We start from the raw sequence: 18,279 nt of genomic DNA, 5'->3' as shown, positions 1-18,279 counted from the left end.
AAGTTGTAGACATCACTATACTTAATACATAATACCTGGCGACCTCCAGGCTTTCCATTATGCAAACATTCTCCTAGATAAGCACACTATCATTATATATCTGAGAAAATTAACAGTATTCTCTAAAATCATCTAATATTTAGCATATTCAAATTTCATAGTCAAGCTTCACCTATTGAATTTTGTGTTGTCTGTACAGCCTCTTAAAAGGCAGGAATAAATGTGATAGCAAAAGATGAAGTAAAAAAATTAATAACAGTATATGAATCATAATAGGTACAATAAAATATTAACAGTATTTATAAACATCACAATTCATGAAGCACTTTTACGTAAAGCATTACTATTATAAACAAAATTTTTAGTTCAGGGGGAAATACAGATACAGGAATTATCAAAACACAGCCAAAAGTAGGTATAAGTAACCAAATCTTGCTAATTAATAACAATGACATATGAAGATTTAGTAGTTTTAACAAATTTGACACATTCTCCAAATCATTGAAATTATTCATTTAAATACCTGGTAATGTTTTGGATTGAGGGTAATTGCACGATTAAAATCCAGGACCGAGCTATCCTTGTGGAGTTTTACTTTACAAAGCCCACGTTGATAAAAGCCTTCTGCAAAATCAGGATTTGCTTTCACAGCTTTTGTAAAACAATCAAAAGCCTAGAAGAGTATTTTGTTAAGTAGTGAGTAGAACAGAGTGAGTAGAATATATTAGTGAAGATAAATGAATGAGTAGAATATATTAATTTAAAATGTTAATAAATTATAGTGTGTAACAATCGTAGAAAAGTTTTCACTTATCTTTGGTCACTTTAAATTCATTTTTCCCAGTGAACTTTGTTAAGAAAATAAAAGTAATATAAACAGGCCAGGTTTATTACTGTAATTTATAGGTCCCTTTACTCCCAGAGTAATGTCAATATAACCCATATTGTTAGATGGCAGTACTTCTGGAAGTACAATTTTAATTGCTATTCTTCATATTGTGTTTATTCAAAGTACAACTTGTACATTTATTTTTCATGAGGTTCCAAGAACCATAGCAGATATATAGTTATGAAATTTCTTAACAGTGGAACTCTAAAATTTTTCCCAACATTGTAAAGCAAAGATAGGTTTGCTCTGGTTGTCCAAAAGGGCTAAAAACACAGAAAAGATTTATAATTAATCTTATATTTTAGGGGATTTCCTAATGGAACTACTAATTAAGTGCAACTCTTTTTCAAGTTTATGGAGTTGCAAGACCCTAGGAATACAGAGACCAGAATGGTGTGTGGGTGTGTGTGCATGACTATGTGTGTCTGTGTCTATATGTCTGTGTGTAGAGAAATTAAATTATGAAATACCCCATGTTAGCCATTATAAAATAACAATTATTTTGTCATATCATTAACAATTTTAAAATGGAGTCTGCTTGAGATTCTCGCTCTTCCTGTCCCTCTGTCCCTTCCCTGCTCACGTTCCCTTTCTCTCTACATAAATAAATGTTTTTTTTAAATAAAGTACTTATAATTTAATAAATAAATTCTTATTGTGATAAAAATATTATGCTATAATAATTTCTTACAGTTAGATTTACTGTTTTGGTAGGAGTCAGACATTAGTCTTTGGAATACTGTGAACAAACAAGTCTCAAATAAAATGTGTTGAATAAGTAAAACAATATAGTAGGCATTGCAGAGTTCACACTGATTGTAATAAGCCAACCTTTATAAGAAATTTGGTCTAGGGCGCCTGTGTGGCTCAGTGGGTTAAAGCCTTTGCCTTTGGCTCGGGTCATGATCCCATGGTCCTGGGATTGAGCCCTGCATCAGGCTCTGCTCAGCAGGGAGCCTGCTTCCCACCCCCACCCCCACCCCTGCCTCTCTCTCTCTCTCTCTCTCTCTCTCTGCCTGCCTCTCTGCCTACTTGTGATCTCTGTCTGTCAAATAAATAAATAAATAAAATCTTTAAAAAAAAAAAAAAGAAAGAAAGAAATTTGGTCTAGTCACTCACTGTATAGGTCAGAAAAGAAATTGAATGCAAAGAATGATTTTCTATAATCACAAATAATCTATGCTCCTAAACATACAAAATACCATTTGTATGTTGCCTTCTTCCATGTAACAAAGACCCAAGTTATACAGACAGTCTGCTGAAGCTGCTACCGCATTTGGTCCTTTATCAGAATGAGAAAAGATATCCAATGCCTTTTTAAACATTCTCACAGCTTCCTAGAGTGATAAAAAAAAAAAAAAGACGAGAATGTTTCTTTCTGGTATTTATTTAACGTGATGAACAAGACAGCTTAAACATTAAAGGGAATCCTGAGTGCACAGCCTGACTCACATTTCACCCTAGGCACACAGGCCTGGTAATGACACAGGCCTTGTCAGTGCACTGCCAGACAAGGACCCAGGCAGGGAATCTGATGGCAGGGAATCCCACCAAGGTGCCTCTCCTACAATCCACTACTTAAGCAGGCTTATACATGCGCACTTTGAAGCTATAATTTCTAAGTTCTAAAGATTATTTTCTCATAGCCTAAAATCAACTTAAATTTATAGACTAGTTTATGGCCAATTCTTTAGAAATGTTCCTGGAAGAAATACTAGACAGCTATTAGATAGTAAAGGATTTCCAATGATAATATCTGATGTGGTTTTCCTGTATTTTGTCCTACTGTCCTCTTATGGGATTCTGCTGGCACCAGGAAATGAACTAACATCAAAAATCACCCATTTAAACTAGTTGAAATTCATTAATGAAAAAAATTCAATTTCTCAGACAGAAATGACTTTTTATAACAAACTAATAGGTACATTTATCTATATGGAAATACAAATATTTATGACCCTTTAGCCCATTTTTTAAATTATATTAGATTACTAAAGACACCATGAGATTTAGCTTGGATATGCTAAGTGTCCTCTGTGCCCCCCACTTAACTTTTACTTCATATATTTACAGCCCACCTTAATGTCCATCTTTCCACCCTCACTCTCCGATGTGACCTTGCTGTAGAAAAAAAAGATATCACTTTCTTTCTCCACTTCCCTCCTTTTTAGTTTTCAGTGTATCTTTATCTTCCTTCATCTCCATCTTTTTTCTCTCCTGTCTTTGAGTGGTTTCCTTTCTTCTCCATTCCAGAGCTAATTTCTCAAGCTGTATCCTTGACCCCAACTCCTTCTGCCCCACTGGAACATAAGTTATTTCCTGCCTCTTCTGGATTACTGCCCCTTCATTATCTCTTTGAGTCCACTGAGTCTTCCATCCCATTTAAAATTAAAGTGAACACATCTTCACTTCCTCCTGCTGCTTCTCATCGCTGATGTCCTGCCTGTCACTTCTTCACGACTCTAAAAAAGTCTCCTAGGGAAGCTCTGATGGGGCTTGCAGGTAAAGCATATTTACATTCTAAAGAGTATACTATGTCTGTTGTGTGGATAAAAGCTTGGAAGAGAGCAACACGGTTGCTATCATTCTAGCAAAATAAATGTGTGCTTTGAACTAGGATAATGATCACAGAAATAGAGAAAGGAAGTAGAATTGAAAGATATTTAGAAAGAACCAGGTGAACATCACTATTGATTGGATAGAAGAGGGCAAAGGTAACCCCGAGTTTCTACAGAACAATGGGTAGGGGCAGAGAAGTTTAAAGTAAACAGAAGAGTATTCCAAAAAGAAATTTGATATCATAAAATTCTCCTTACAATAACCTAGAGTTGACAGAATTTTTAATGGATCTTGACAAGCTGAATTTAAAATGTATATAGAAGAGAATAACCAGGAGTTTCCTAGATAAAAATATGGTGTAGGGACTAGCTCTACCAGATATCAAGAACTATAATAAAACTATAATAATTAACTATCATAATAATTTGGACATTGTAGGGGCACCTGGGTGGCTCAGTCAGTTGAGCATCCTACTCTTGATTTCAGCTCAGGTCATGATCTTGGGGTCATGAGCCTGCACTGGGCTCTGTGCTTAGCAGGGAGTCTTCTTGAGATTCTTTCTCTCTCTTTCTGCCCCTCCTCCCCCTGCTCTCTCTCTCTCTCCCCCTCTCTAAAAATAAACACATAAAACTTAAAAAAAAAAAAAAAAGACTACACTATTGGGCCAGGGATAAATAAAAAACTGACCAAAAGAACAGAATAAAGAGCCCAAATTCAGATCTGCATATACATGAAAACTAGATGTACCTCTTCAGATCTTTGGTTTGAGAGAACATTTCAATAAATGACACTAGAACACCTGAATATCCATATGGGGAAAACTGATATTTTATCACTTATCTCACACTCAAAGAAATCATTTAAGTTAAAGTCTTAAATGGAAAAAACAAAACTTTTAAGCATTTAGGAGAAAATATGGAAGAATACCCATATGACCTTGGGGTAGGGAAAAATTTCTTAAAACAAGATTTTTTTAAAGCCATGACAATAAAATAAAAAATATATTAATTCTACTACATTAAAATTAAGAACCTCTATATAAGACCAGGCACACATTCAAGAAGAAACATGGCACACATAACTAATCAAGGATTAATATACAGAATTTATTTTTTAATGCCTAAAATCAATAAGAACAAGATAAACAAACAAAAAATAAGTTTAGGATATTGATGAGACAGGAAATATGAGAGGTTACAAAACATATAAGATATTCAATCTGTGCTCAAACAGAAAAATGGGAATTAAGATCACAATGAGACATCAGTTTTTATCTCCTAAGTTGAAAAAAATAAAGTCATAACTAGTTACAGTAGAGGATGGAAATGAACAGTCACACACGTATATGACAGGTAGGAGAATAAACTGGTACAACCCTAGGTAATAATGTGTCACTTTCTTGAAAATTAGATATTCACATTCTCTACACACCAGCAATTCCACTCTCTAGGAATATATCCTAGAAAACTACTCCACATGTTAACAGAATACATGAAAAAGAATATTTATAGCAGCCCTATCCTTAAGAGGAGAAGAAATAACCCAAATGTTAACACAAGAATCAATAAATAAATGTTATAATTTAGTTATAATTTAAGAAAGTATGTTAGCCTTCATTCTAATAAGCACAATATAAAATCCCTGTTAATAGGTTAGTAAGTGTTATCCAAGACTTTTCACCTTGTTTCTCTTGGCCTTCATTTGGGCTTTTGCTAGTAGAATATACATGGTGAGCTCAGGCCTGTTCAAAGTGACACTATCCAAGACCTGGATGGCCTTGTCATGGTTTTCACAAAATGAATAAATGAGTGCTTGCTGTATAGGACTCAACTCAATGAGACCTAAAAGGAAAAGAAAGTTTATCAATACCTTTACCAAGTATCTAGGATTAAATTAGTTTAAAGAAGTCAAGCAATTCAATAATTTATATTTGAAATATTGATTAATAAATCAATAAATCAATACATCAATAATACTAAAATCTGTTTACCACCAACAAAAATAAGACATTCCAATTACAAACAACAACAAAAACAAAAAAATAAAAGTATAACCCTGGCATCTCCTATAATAATCTCTCACAAGATTCATTTCATTATGAAGCATTTAATAGTTGACTATGTACATATGAAACTGAAGATATAAAGTTTCAAAATCTATCTTTGATTAGAAATAAACCTTTCATGTTATCTATATATAACTATTGCAAACAGTATAAACATTTTTAGGAGATATTTATTTTTAAATTAAGACAATTTTAATTTTGCATTGATTATATTTACCTTTGTTCATTTCTGCTACTTGATAAATAGTAAACTTTGCAAGATCATAACATTTCATCATAAGAAGATATTGTCCTCTGGAAGAAATAATACCTTTTTAATTCTAAGCAGTAAAAAATAATTTTTCTAAAACAAAACAACTTATAATAAGTCACTTACATTTTTGTAATTATAATACTTTTATTCATACTTCATATGTATGCTAAAAACAATGAAAAAATTATAAATATTTAAATAGTCTAAATAGACCAATTACCATGCAGATGTGATGAAAAACAATTTAGGAAAAGTGAAGCTGAAAGAAAAATACTCAATTTTTTTCAATGATCTGTATTTTAAATTTTGTACTCTAAACCCACAGCTAACATCATACTCAGTGGTGAAAAACTAAGTTATCCACTAAGATCAGAAATAAGACAAGAATGCCCATTCTTGACCCTTTTGTTTAACATAAAGTTCCCAGCCACAGCAATCAGACGAGAAAAAGCAATAAAAGGCATCCAAATTAGAAAGGAAGAGGTAAAACTCTCACTATTTGCAGATGACATGATACTATATAGAGAAAACTCTAAATACAAAAAAAAAAAAAAAAAAAAAAAACTATTAGAACTAATAAAAGAATTCAGTAGAGTTGCAGGATACAAAATGAATATAGAAAAATCTTTTGTTTCTATACACTAAATAAGGAAAGATCTGAAAGAGAAATTTTTTTAAAAATCTCATTTATAATTGCTTCTAAAAGAAACAAATTCCTAGGAATAAATTTAAACAAGGAGGTGAAAGATATGTACTCTAAAAATTATAAGGCATTGATGGAAGAAACTGAAGTTGACACAAGTCAACGAAAAGATATTCAGTGCTTATAGATGAAAAACTATTATTATTAAAATGTCCACGCTATCCAAAGCAATCTAGAGATTCAGGGCAATCCATATCAAAATATCAATGGCTTTTTTCATAAAACTCGAACAAATAATCCTAAAATTTGTATGAAACCACAAAAGAACCCAAATGTCCTAAGCAATTTGAAAAGAAGAACAAAGCTAGAAGTTTCATACTCCCTGATTTCAAATTATTCTAAAAAATTATAGTAATCAAAGCAGTATGGTACTGACAGAAAACAGAAAACAGACAATGGAAGAGAATAGAAAGCCCAGAAATAAACACACACTGGTATGGTCAGTCAATCTATGAAAAAGGAAGCAAGACTATGCAAATAGAAGATACAGTCTCTTTAATAAGTGGTTCTGGGAAAAAATAGACAGCTATATGCAAAAGAATGAATTGGATCATTTTCTTACACCATACACAAAAATAAACTCAAAATGGATCTAAGACTTTATCTTATGTAAAACCTGAAACTATAGAACTCCTAAGAGAAAACATAGACCAAAAACTCTGTTATTGGTCTTAGCAATATTTTGGGGGGGATCTGTCTCCTCAGACAAAGGAAACAAGGGCAAAAATAAAGCAATGGGACTACACTGAATGAAAAAATAATAAGTCTTGCACAGCAAAGGAAACCATTAACAAAATGAAAAGTCAACTTACTGACTGGAAGAAGATATTTGCAAATGTTATATCTGATAAGGAACTTGTATCCAAAATATATAAAGAACTCGTACAACTCAATACCAGAAAAAAAAAACAAATAATCTGATTAAAAATGGGCAAAGCACTTGAATATTTTTCCAAAGAAGACACATGGATGGCCAAAAGATGTTCAATATCATCAGGGAAATGCAAATCAAAAGCACAATGAGATATTACCTTACACCTGTCAGAATGGCTATTATCAAAAAGACAAGAAATAACAAGTATTGATGTGAAGAAAAGGGAACTCTTGTACACTGTTGATAAGAATGCAAATTGGTACAGCCACTATGAAAAACAGTATGGAAGTTCCTCAGAAAACTAAAAATAGAAATACCATATGCTCCAACAATTCTACTTTTGAGTATTTATCCAAAGAAAGTGAAACACTAATTCAAAACAGTATATGCACCACTATCTCATTGCAACATTATTTGCCACACCTAAGATATGGAAGAAATCTAAGTGTCTGAAAAGACAAATACTATATGATTTGTATCGTATACAAATACTGTATCATTGTCTGAAAAGACAAATACTGAATGATTACACATGTAGGATCCGAAAGCCAAATGAACAAATAACAAAAGCAGTTCTTGGATCTAAATGATGTAAACCAAATGAACAGACTACAAAAGCAGAAACACCCATAAATAAAGAGAATAGTTGCGGGGGCGGGGGGGGGGGGTAAAATCAGTGCAGGAGAATGGAAGGTATGGGCTTCCAGTGATGAAATGAATAAATCATGGGAATGAAAGATTCAACATAGGAAGGAGAGTCAATAGTATTGTAATAGTATTATTTAGTTGGTAACTACACTTATGGTAAGCATAAAAAACAAGGTAAAGAGTTACTGAATCACTATGTTGCACACCTGAAACTAATGTAGCATTGTGTGTCAACAACATTTCAGTTTTTAAGAAGATATGGTATATATATATGCAACAAAATATTGCACAGCCATAAAAAGTTCACCCATCCCCTCCACCAGCCTCCCCTCTGGTAACCCTCTGTTTGTTCTCTTATTAAGAGTCTGTTTTTTGGTTTGTCTCTTTGCTGTCCCCCATCTTGTTTTGTTTCTTAAATTCCACAAATGACTGAAATCACATGGTATTTGTCTTTCTCTGAGTGGCTGGTTTATTTTGCTTAGCATTATACCCTCCAGATCCATCCATGTTTTTGCAAATCGCAAGATTTCATTCTTTTTGTGGTTGAGTATATTCCACTGTATATATACACATCTTCTTTATCTATTTATCTACCAATGAACACTTACTTGGGCTGTTTCCATAGTTTGGTTATTGTAAATATTGCTGCAATAAACATAGAGATGTATATATATCTTCAAATTAGTGATTTGTATTCTATAGAGAAATACCCAGTAGTAAGATTACTGGATCATAGCATAGCTTAAATAGTTGTATTTTGATGCAAGGATAGAGCAAAGGGGAAATCTGATTATTTCATAATATAAATTATCATAAAATTAATACAATAAATACAATAGCTATATCTGACCTGTTAATTAGAAGAAGGCCACTGCTGGGAGATTGAATGCAAAAAGAGGAGCTAGAAGGATCAAGAGGGAAGTAAAGATCTCAACAGCTATCTCATGTGCCAAGTTATCCAAAGAAGAACTCCATATCTATGTTCATACCTTATTATATATAATTGGATTCCATCTGGCTGAAGGTGGATAGCACGCGATAACTCTCTTACTGCCTCTTTCGGTTTATGTAACTGTTGAGTGATAAACAGAAGCTTTCCTTATAATACTGATTGCTTCCCTTCTGATGTTTCCCTCCCACCAATCAGTATGGAAATTTTGCAAGAAAATCCTCTAGTACACATTTTTTAAGAATCATCAAAATTTATTGCAAATAAGATACAGGAAATTTTTTTTAAGTTTATGATGCAAAGTCTTTAGTTCCTTAAAACCACATAAATGTGGTTATATCACAATTTATAGTTTGTTTTCCCTTTTCACTTAGCTTTTTGGTTTTTTCCTTTAACCAGAACACCTTTTCCACGCTAGTTAATAAACTAGCATGCAAAGGATGGTAAAATAAAAACTACTAGTAAATTCTACTTAAAAATAGGGGAGGAAAGCAGTGCCTGGTTGCCTTAGTTGGTTAGTGAGCAACTCTTAATTTCAGTTCAGATTAGGATCTCAGGGTCATGAGATCAAGCCCAGCACCTGGCTCCATACTCAGTACATGGAGTCCACTTGAGATTCTCTCCCTCTGCTCCTCCCCTTGCTTGCACATGTGCACTCTCTTTCTCTCTGAATAAATAAATAAAATCTTTAAAAAAAAATAAGGGAGGAATAACAAGTTTGCACTTAATAAGTAAGTGAATGAATAAAACAAAATACAAGAACAATGGAAATTATGTGTTTAAAATCAATATATAATGTATACATTGATTATTTCCTTAATACAGGTCACAGGAGCATAATCTAGGTTTGTACAAATGTGGGAGGAAAAAACCTACTATCACTGGGAGTAGGAGGACTCTAAAGACCCCAGCAAAATGAACCTGGGACATCAACAACTCCTCCTACAACGCTGACATAGTGATACAAAGAGGAGAACGCACAAAACTAATTTGTGCACAGAAGTAGGCAGCATCTGTTGAAATATACAAACTGTCTGGAGGAAATAGTGGGTGGAGTCAAAAGAAGGAATCCAGAATTAGGGAGTATGAAATGTGTTTAAATAAATTTGAGAATTTCCATAGAACTTCAGTGCTTCTCAAGCTGATCCTGCTCCACTTTGTGTAATTAATAAAGCATCTAGCTTCATCATGTCTGCATTGTTCCACCTGTTCCAATATCTATGCATTGAAGAAACCCTGTTTGGGAAAGATGGAGGCTCACGGTCTGATCTTTATAAGCTGTCCTGGAGTAGGACTTCTCCAGGCAGCCTTAGATTAGATTCTCTTTGTAGGCTGAACACACGTAGTAGGCATACGCATTCTTCCATGTATAAACACAGGGTTTGATTTGCAATTGTTTTATTTACATGAGATCATGCTGTGCACACTTAACACTCTTTTCTGAATCTTGCTTTTCTTATTTGACAATACTGGTATCATTCTAATTACTGTTTTTATGACTACATAGTATTCTATGGTATGACTCAACACAATTTATTCAACCATTACCACATAGACTTTTTCCTCCTAAGAATAATGACACTTTGAATATATGTCTTTATACTCTGATATCGTGTAAGTGTGCCCAGAAGGAATTCCAACTTCTCCAGAAGCCTTTAGCTCCATTAACATGGAGTTAAGCAAGTATGTCCATCCCTTCCCCAGCAATAGTGAAGAGCAAACTTTCCCTGAGGCAATACTAAGTCTGCCCTGGTTCTTCTACCTCCATCATCAGGAAGAGAAGGACTTTGCGTTGGACTCCAGTCACACTGGGTCCTGAGATGTGGACAGTGGAGAAGACCCTCTAGCCAACTCTCAGTGGACAAGCAGTATGAGCAAGAAATAAACATTTGCTATTTTATTACAGTGACTTTTTGTGTTTTGGAGATTTTTTTGGTGTGTGTGTTTATATGTGTTAGTGTGTCTATGTGTTTAACCACAGCACAAACTAGGCTATCCTGACTGAAATCAGTGTGATTAGAGGACTTCTAGAAGACAAGGGTAGAAATGTAATAAGGAGCCAATTCCTGTGGCTCTTGCAGGCCTTTGGCTTTTGCAGGATAACTATTAAAGGGTTTTGGGCAAAGTGAAATAATCTGACTTATGTTTTAATAGGATCATTATAGCTGCTATGTTGAAAAATCCATCAAGAAGTAGGAAAGAACAGAAGCAAGAAGACCAAGAGGTCCCTGCAGTTATCTTGGTGAGGAATGACAGTGTTTTGGACAGGATGGTTGGTGGTGGAGTGGTAGACAGGGGTATCTATCTTGAAAGGCAGAAACAGCAGTTAGTAGAGTTTATCACTGGAAAGTCCGATTTGATTGGAATCAGAGAGGACTTTTTACTATTTATTGCATTGTTTGACTTTATAACACTAAAGTTAAATTACATTTTTTAATTTAAGTAACTTCTAAAATTTAAACAATATTAAAGGTAAGCATGAACGAGTAGGATCTCATTATATGCATGGATCCCATTCTACAAACCCACCTGCTCACTATACACACACACACACACACACGCACACATACACACACAGAGTCCAAACAACAGACTGCAAAACATTAACAGCAATTGTCCCTAGAGAATAAAATTATGGATGATTTTTAACTTATTTACATACATATATTGCATGAAATAAATATATATTATTTTTGGAATAAGGAAAAAAGTTATTTTTTAAAATTCATGCCTCATAAGTAGAGTCTTTATGCATAGGTAATTATAGTTAACTACTTCTATGTAATATTTATTGCTTGAAAATGCATTAGTCTCTATAATTACCTGAGAACAAGTACATTAATGGCTAAAATTATATTGAACAGGTAGATATCCAGAAAATTTTTAAAAAATTTTTAAATCGAGGTTTTCAAAACCTAAATACCTTCTGATAGGTTTCTGCTTGACAAATATAGCTTTGAATATATAAAGGATCAAGTCTAATAGCCTCAGAAAAATGCAAAGTGGCTTCAAAGTAGTTATCCAAGTATAGCAGATGTATGAGGCCGATATTTATGTAAGCCAAAATAAGGGTTCTAAAAAAAATGAGAAAGCAAAACCTTGTTAGACATTTTAATTATTACAAATGTTTTTCAGTTTTGAATGAACCTAGTGAAATACATACATCAATATATAACGGGGTTTTTTTTTAATGTTTTACTAAAGTAAATCAATTAACTATTCTCTATTAAAAATTATAAACACTTTATAAAAATCCTTAGTAGAGAATCAACATTTGTAGAGAGTATGCTAGGAACAGAATTCCTGAAGTCCTCAGGCAATACTTTACTCTTCCTTGACTTAATCTTGTCTTATCTTGAATTACAAGTTTAGTTTTTCTCAATTTAAAATTTTCACTTCAGGCTATATTGTATTTGCCCTGAGTAACAGAAACAGTAATATTTCCAAAGCCGGGGGTTAAAAATCCTCTCCACATAGGTATAACCCGGCTTCTTTTCTATATCAACTAAATGTATTTTTTTCTTAGAATCCAAAAATTTTTAATATATAAATGGTCTTAGAAATTACTTGATCCAATGCCTTTATTTCAAAATGAGGAAAACTACATATTCTATAGCCCAGCTTCATTAGAAGCCTAGACCCTTTGCCTAAAAGATACCAGAGTTTGTACTGCCCGTTTTTTTGGCCTTTTTTCAACTTAAACTCTTTTCCTTCCCTTCCTGGCTCAAAAATATCCAAAAGAAAACTACCGGGGCCATTATGGAGCCATTTTCTACCTTTTCTGAGTCAAACTTAAAATTTACCTTCTATAAGCTAGGTAAACATTCTGCTGGTTGGCAGTTGGCATGCTCTGTTACTTTTTTTGGACACCTTTCATTTTAATGAATGCTTCATTGAAAAGAAAGGAAAGTAATTAATTCTGTGATTTAGAGCTGAGGCTTCTGACTAGTGTGTGCAATTCTCAGTCTTTGTTTCTTCCTGAACCTACGTTCTAGTGGAATTGGGTTTTTTCTTTTTGCTTTGCTGCGCAAAATGAAGTCAGAAGTTCTAAATAGAGAGTTTCTTCCGATGGAATCATATGTTGTGCATAGCGGTATCAAGCAGAATATTTTCTCATTCTTTTTTTTAAGATTTTATTTATTTATTTGACAGACAGAGATCACAAGTAGGCAGAGAGGCAGGCAGAGAGAGGGGAAGAAGCAGGCTCCCTGCTGAGCAGAGATCCCAATGCGGGGCTCAATCCCAGGACCCTGGGATCATGACCTGAGCCGAAGGCAGAGGCTTTAAACCACTGAGTCACCCAGGCGCCCCTCTCATTATTTTAAAAGTTGGTGACAGCTTTTCATGAAGTTAACTTCAAAAATCCCTAACATGGGTATCCCCACACTGCTGTTAATAACTTTGTATTGTTATCTGTGAATTGGACTCCTCTCACATGCATGCAATCTCTAAAATTTGCAAAAGTATCTGAGGCAAACCAATGTTGGGAACAGGTCTTATTTTAGAAGCCATCTTATTTTCAGAAGTAGTATTCTGTTTCTAAGATGGCTTTATAAGTATCTCATTTTACAAGGTTATTAATGATGAGGGGGAAAGGCTTTTTTTCTTTCATTCTTTTCTTAATTTTATACAAATGTGAAATCAATAAGAATAAAAGGTAAACATACCTTTCTAGAGAAATAACAGTTTCAAAGTCACAGATTGCCAGCAACCAAAGTTTTAGATCTGCATAGAGTATGCCCCGATGTAGAAAACAACCAAGATTCTCATAGCCATCATTTATGAGAGCTTAAAAATAAAAATATATAGCTTATTCAGGTTCTGAACAAAAATAACTGAATTATATTTTAGTCTTCACCCTACTTATTGCTTATTCTTACACTTTAACATTTTATAAAACAGGTCTGTGATGAATATATTTGGTGAGTAAGAAGTAACATTCACATAAAAATGTATGTGTTTATAAGTAAAAATGTGACTATCAAGGTTCAAAAACTCATTAAAACTGGAAGAAATCCTGATGGTAATCCAGGATAGTCCACTCACTTCATAGATGAAGAGATTAAGTGCAAAGGAACTAGGTTCATTAACCACAGTCATGTTGCAAGTCAATGGCAAAGATGGAACCTCTGAGTCACATTAGTGGATGGCAGATAGAAGAGCACCCTTGCCCTTGATGACCTGTTTATTATCAGGAGGGCATTGCTATTGGCCATAAAAAAAAGGCTCTGGTACAACCCCAGACTGGAGTAAATGGTAGAGATCAGGTTACTACTCAACAACACAGAAGGGCAACTCAAAGAGGCTACTCCAAGGCCAACAGAGCTTGGAGTTAAGGCAGGCAACTTGACTATGCATGTGTCAAATAACAGGAGTGTGGGGCGAAAAGAATCTTCTCTCAGTTCTCCAGGTGTGTCTCTCTCATCTGTAACTGGTCTAGAGGACATCTCACATCTCTTCACTTACTAATTTTCCCTTCACCTTTTCAAAAGCAGGTTGGTGAATTATATGGGTTTTCCACAATATTTGATCCATGTCTTCTAAGCTTCTCAAGCCCATTCTGGCCAAGAAGGGAAATTTTTGCCAAAAATGTGCATAGTGCTTAGTCTGGAACACAATCTCACAGTACTAGATTTTGGGAAGTATATCTAGTGTAAGCAACGATCATACAGATTAAATAAATAATCCCATGAAGGCAGTCTGACTGCTCCATTCACGGTATGACTGGCTGACAAAGAGCAACTCAGCTGCAGTTTCAGGGTTGCCCTATGATGGGAAAAAAAAATATATTAGAATTACTTCACTTCTCTGGGCCTCCACTTCTTCATCATGGATGAAATTAACACCTACCTCATAGCATTATTCTGCATATTTATTGAAACACCATATATAGCATTTAGAATAGCATTTGGCAAGTAGTCAAATGCCGAATATATGTTAGATGCTATTACTACTTGGAAAACGATCTTAAGGGTCCTTTTTGAATGTGGAAGATAAAACTCTTTAGGCTAGGCTGCAGACAAGGATTAAAGCCAAAATCAAGCTGGTCTGCTCTGAATAATTAAATGACAGGGATTTTGTATTATTGTGATAGTCTAGAAAAGAGGGAGTGAAGATTCCACAACTTGGAAAAGAGAGAATTATGAGAAAGAGGCTTAGATGACTGAAGAGAAAGGAGTCTGGCCAGGTGGCAGATGGACAGGGCTGACAGAGAGAAATAAACTTGAATAGAAAAGGGTGCACTTGACCTTCAAATTTAAATTGTTTCTGTTAAATTTGTCCTTTGAACCCCAAAATGTTCATGAACAGTAACCACAAGAATTGTGTGGATGAACAAAAATGGAGAATCAATCAGAGAGCAGAAATTATATGCAAAGATTATAAGAGAATTAAATAAGACCTTAACTTGGTCTTCCTTTCCAAAAGTCCTTAGAAGGGAGAACACCAGAGTCCTTTCAGCACATAAAATGGACTTTTGTGTTGTTTTATGTGAATATTCATGGGAAGGGTGGCCTCAGAGCTGTGCAATTCTCTTTATGAGTCTAGTTGTCTCTTAATCTCTAGATACTGCCTTGTCTAAAATGATAGGGTTCTAGCACTTTGCACCCAGGGGAACACAACCACGTTTGGAATGTTGGTCTCTGGCTATAATTATCCTACCAAATTGGGTTAATTTATTCAGCTGGGGATGTTTACTGAGTGTTTACTCTATGCCCAGAATTGTGCTGGGCCTATTGATATACCAAGAATACAATGATACAGGGCAAAGTGGAAATGGTTATCTTTAGCTATTGGCATCCTATCACTAAGGATTCTCAAAGTCATTTTTATGTAAGGGTTAAAAAACTCTGAATTTGACTAGTCAATGGGCTGGGCTGGACCTATGGAGTAGGACACAGCCCACCAGGAAAATTCGCTGCAAGCTGACTAGAAATAGGCCTGGATTTCCAGAAATAACCTCAGAATTCAAAATATAAAAAGAAATTTCTTTGATATGATATTCTCCCATTGCCAAAGTTACACACCCATGTAAGTACAAACACATTCACGTTCACTAACAGGAACACTTCAGCTAAACCATTGTAGCTTGTAAATATATATAAAAATACATATTACATAAATATATATTAATATATAACTATAACTACATAAAAATATACATAGTACATTAATCCTCCCATATTAGTATTACATTTTCTGAAAGTGAACTGGTGAACTTCAGATCAAATTCCTATATATGTGTAGTTGAAGGTGCAGTACCTGAAACACTATAATCCTGCAGTGCTCTAAAGGGGCTACTCTTCCTAAATAAGCAGGCTCTGTAATACAAAGCTAACCAGTTATTAGGATCTAAGTGAATTGCCACAGAAAAATCTTGAGTTGCTTGTTTATAATATTGCCGTTTAAAATATGCTCTTCCTCTGTATGTCCTAGAAAAAGATAAAAATATCATTTTAATATGTATTGCAAAATACACATTTTTCTCTTTTTTGTAAACACAACTAATTTTGTATTTGAATAATAATTTGTGATTATTTCCACTTGCTTCCCAAAAAAGTTTAGTGATGATGCTAATAGCAAAAAAAAGAGAACTTCTTACAAATAATCAATTGTACTTTATTGTATATATAATTACATGCTTAGAAATAATATGCTATATGCTAATTATATGCTTAGTAACTCTATTATATTTTTTGCACTTATCAGAGAGATGTGTCAATAAAATAAATGTGAGATTTATTTTAATTATGTGAGTACCCAAAATGTTTGACTAATTTATACAACATTATTCTCTAGAAAAAACAAATAATTCATTTTGAAGGAAATGGGTCTCAGTGAGTGGAGTTGTTAGATTTTTTCTCTGGCATTGTAGATACGCCCAAATAAATGGGAGTCTGTTTTACATGGATGAAATTTCATCAGTTGTGTGATTGGATTTTATCTCTTTTAATTTCTGGCTCCAATTTTGAAATTATCATGAAAATTCCATTTTCAGTCATTTACTAATGTAAAGCAAATCAGCTTTTAGAAATAAAGTAGACAATAAGGAAAAATAGGAATAATGAAGTTATGCTATGAAGAAGTTAAATCCAGTATAGGGAGGATAAAGAGATGTCTAAGAAAGTCATAAAATCAATAATTTGGAGAAAAGAGTGCAGCCAGTATGTTGGCAGACTGGTAACAAAGGTCTTTCAAAAGCACTAAGCATCCAGAGGGGCACCCGCATGGCTCAGTCAGTTAAACATCTGACTTTGGGGGCGCCTGGGTGGCTCAGTGGGTTAAGCCGCTGCCTTCGGCTCGGGTCATGATCTCAGGGTCCTGGGATCGAGTCCCACATCGGGCTCTTTGCTCAGCGGGGAGCCTGCTTCCCTTCCTCTCTCTCTGCCTGCCTCTCTGCCTACTTGTGATCTCTGTCTGTCAAATAAATAAATAAAATCTTTAAAAAATAAAAAAAAAACATCTGACTTTGGCTCAGGTCCTGATCTCCCATCGAGCCTCAAGAGGCCTCAGCTCAGCAGGGAGTCTGTGTGTCTCTCTTCATCTCCCCCTTCCCCTGTTCATGCTCTCTCTCTCTCTCTCTCAAATAAAAAAAATAAAAAAATAAAAAAAACCAACTAAAAATATATTAAAAATAAAAAAGGCACTAAACATCCTGAAACCCAGGATATTTTATCCTGCAGTAAAACATTTTTTGTCCCATCTTTAAGACATGTCTTGTATATTTTCTAATGACTACAAGAATGTTATATTTATTTTTAATTACTCCTGTTTCCTAAGAATAATTCTAATATTTTTCATCATATACATAATTCTGAACTTAAAATTTACAGAATAAACCTTCAGTAATATTTTTGTAAGATATCATGAAGTCACATCAATTCCTCAAACACAATGACTTTTACATCCTTTCCTTATTTTGCTTCCATTGCCTCATACTTCAGATCCTCATCCGCTCACACCTATGCTATGATTTTACTCCATTCCTAGCTCCAGAGTAATAAGATTTATCATCAGGTAATAAAAATGTTTTTTCTCAAAAACTTTCAGCAAACCCCTATTGGCAATGGAAGGAGGCCAAATTCTTCAAAATGACATATAAGGTCTTCCATAAGATAGCACCACCTTACAATGCCTTGAACTAATCTTGTTCTTCTCCAACTAATTTGATGCTGTTTGGTACAAGAGTTCTAGCACCAAACAGCCAAGTTGTGAGTACAAAGGCAAAGTTCTTGAAGGAAATTAAAAGTGCTCCTCCAGTGAACACAGGAATGATAAGAAAGTGAAACTCCCTATTGTTGATATGGAGAAAGTTTGAGTGGTCTGGATAGGAAGCAAAAC

General features: G+C 34.3%; 1 protein-coding gene across 3 annotated transcripts in view; it reads right to left on the bottom strand.

Moving 5' to 3' along the window:
- The window catches only part of TTC6 (tetratricopeptide repeat domain 6), a 222,465-nt gene that overhangs the window by 38,029 nt on the left and 166,157 nt on the right, over positions 1-18,279 (bottom strand). For all 3 annotated transcript variants that reach the window (XM_059181956.1, XM_059181957.1, XM_059181958.1), the window contains 8 exons: positions 16,201-16,370; positions 13,608-13,728; positions 11,864-12,014; positions 8,981-9,063; positions 5,731-5,807; positions 5,129-5,289; positions 2,092-2,226; positions 524-673 (listed from right to left, as the gene is read on the bottom strand). In XM_059181956.1, coding sequence (XP_059037939.1) covers positions 524-673; positions 2,092-2,226; positions 5,129-5,289; positions 5,731-5,807; positions 8,981-9,063; positions 11,864-12,014; positions 13,608-13,728; positions 16,201-16,370 — 1,048 coding nt within the window. The remainder of the gene's footprint in view (positions 1-523; positions 674-2,091; positions 2,227-5,128; positions 5,290-5,730; positions 5,808-8,980; positions 9,064-11,863; positions 12,015-13,607; positions 13,729-16,200; positions 16,371-18,279) is intronic.

Source organism: Mustela lutreola, chromosome 7 (assembly GCF_030435805.1).
Source record: "Mustela lutreola isolate mMusLut2 chromosome 7, mMusLut2.pri, whole genome shotgun sequence".
Lineage (NCBI taxonomy): Eukaryota > Metazoa > Chordata > Mammalia > Carnivora > Mustelidae > Mustela > Mustela lutreola.
This window is presented reverse-complemented; position numbering and strand designations above follow the sequence as displayed.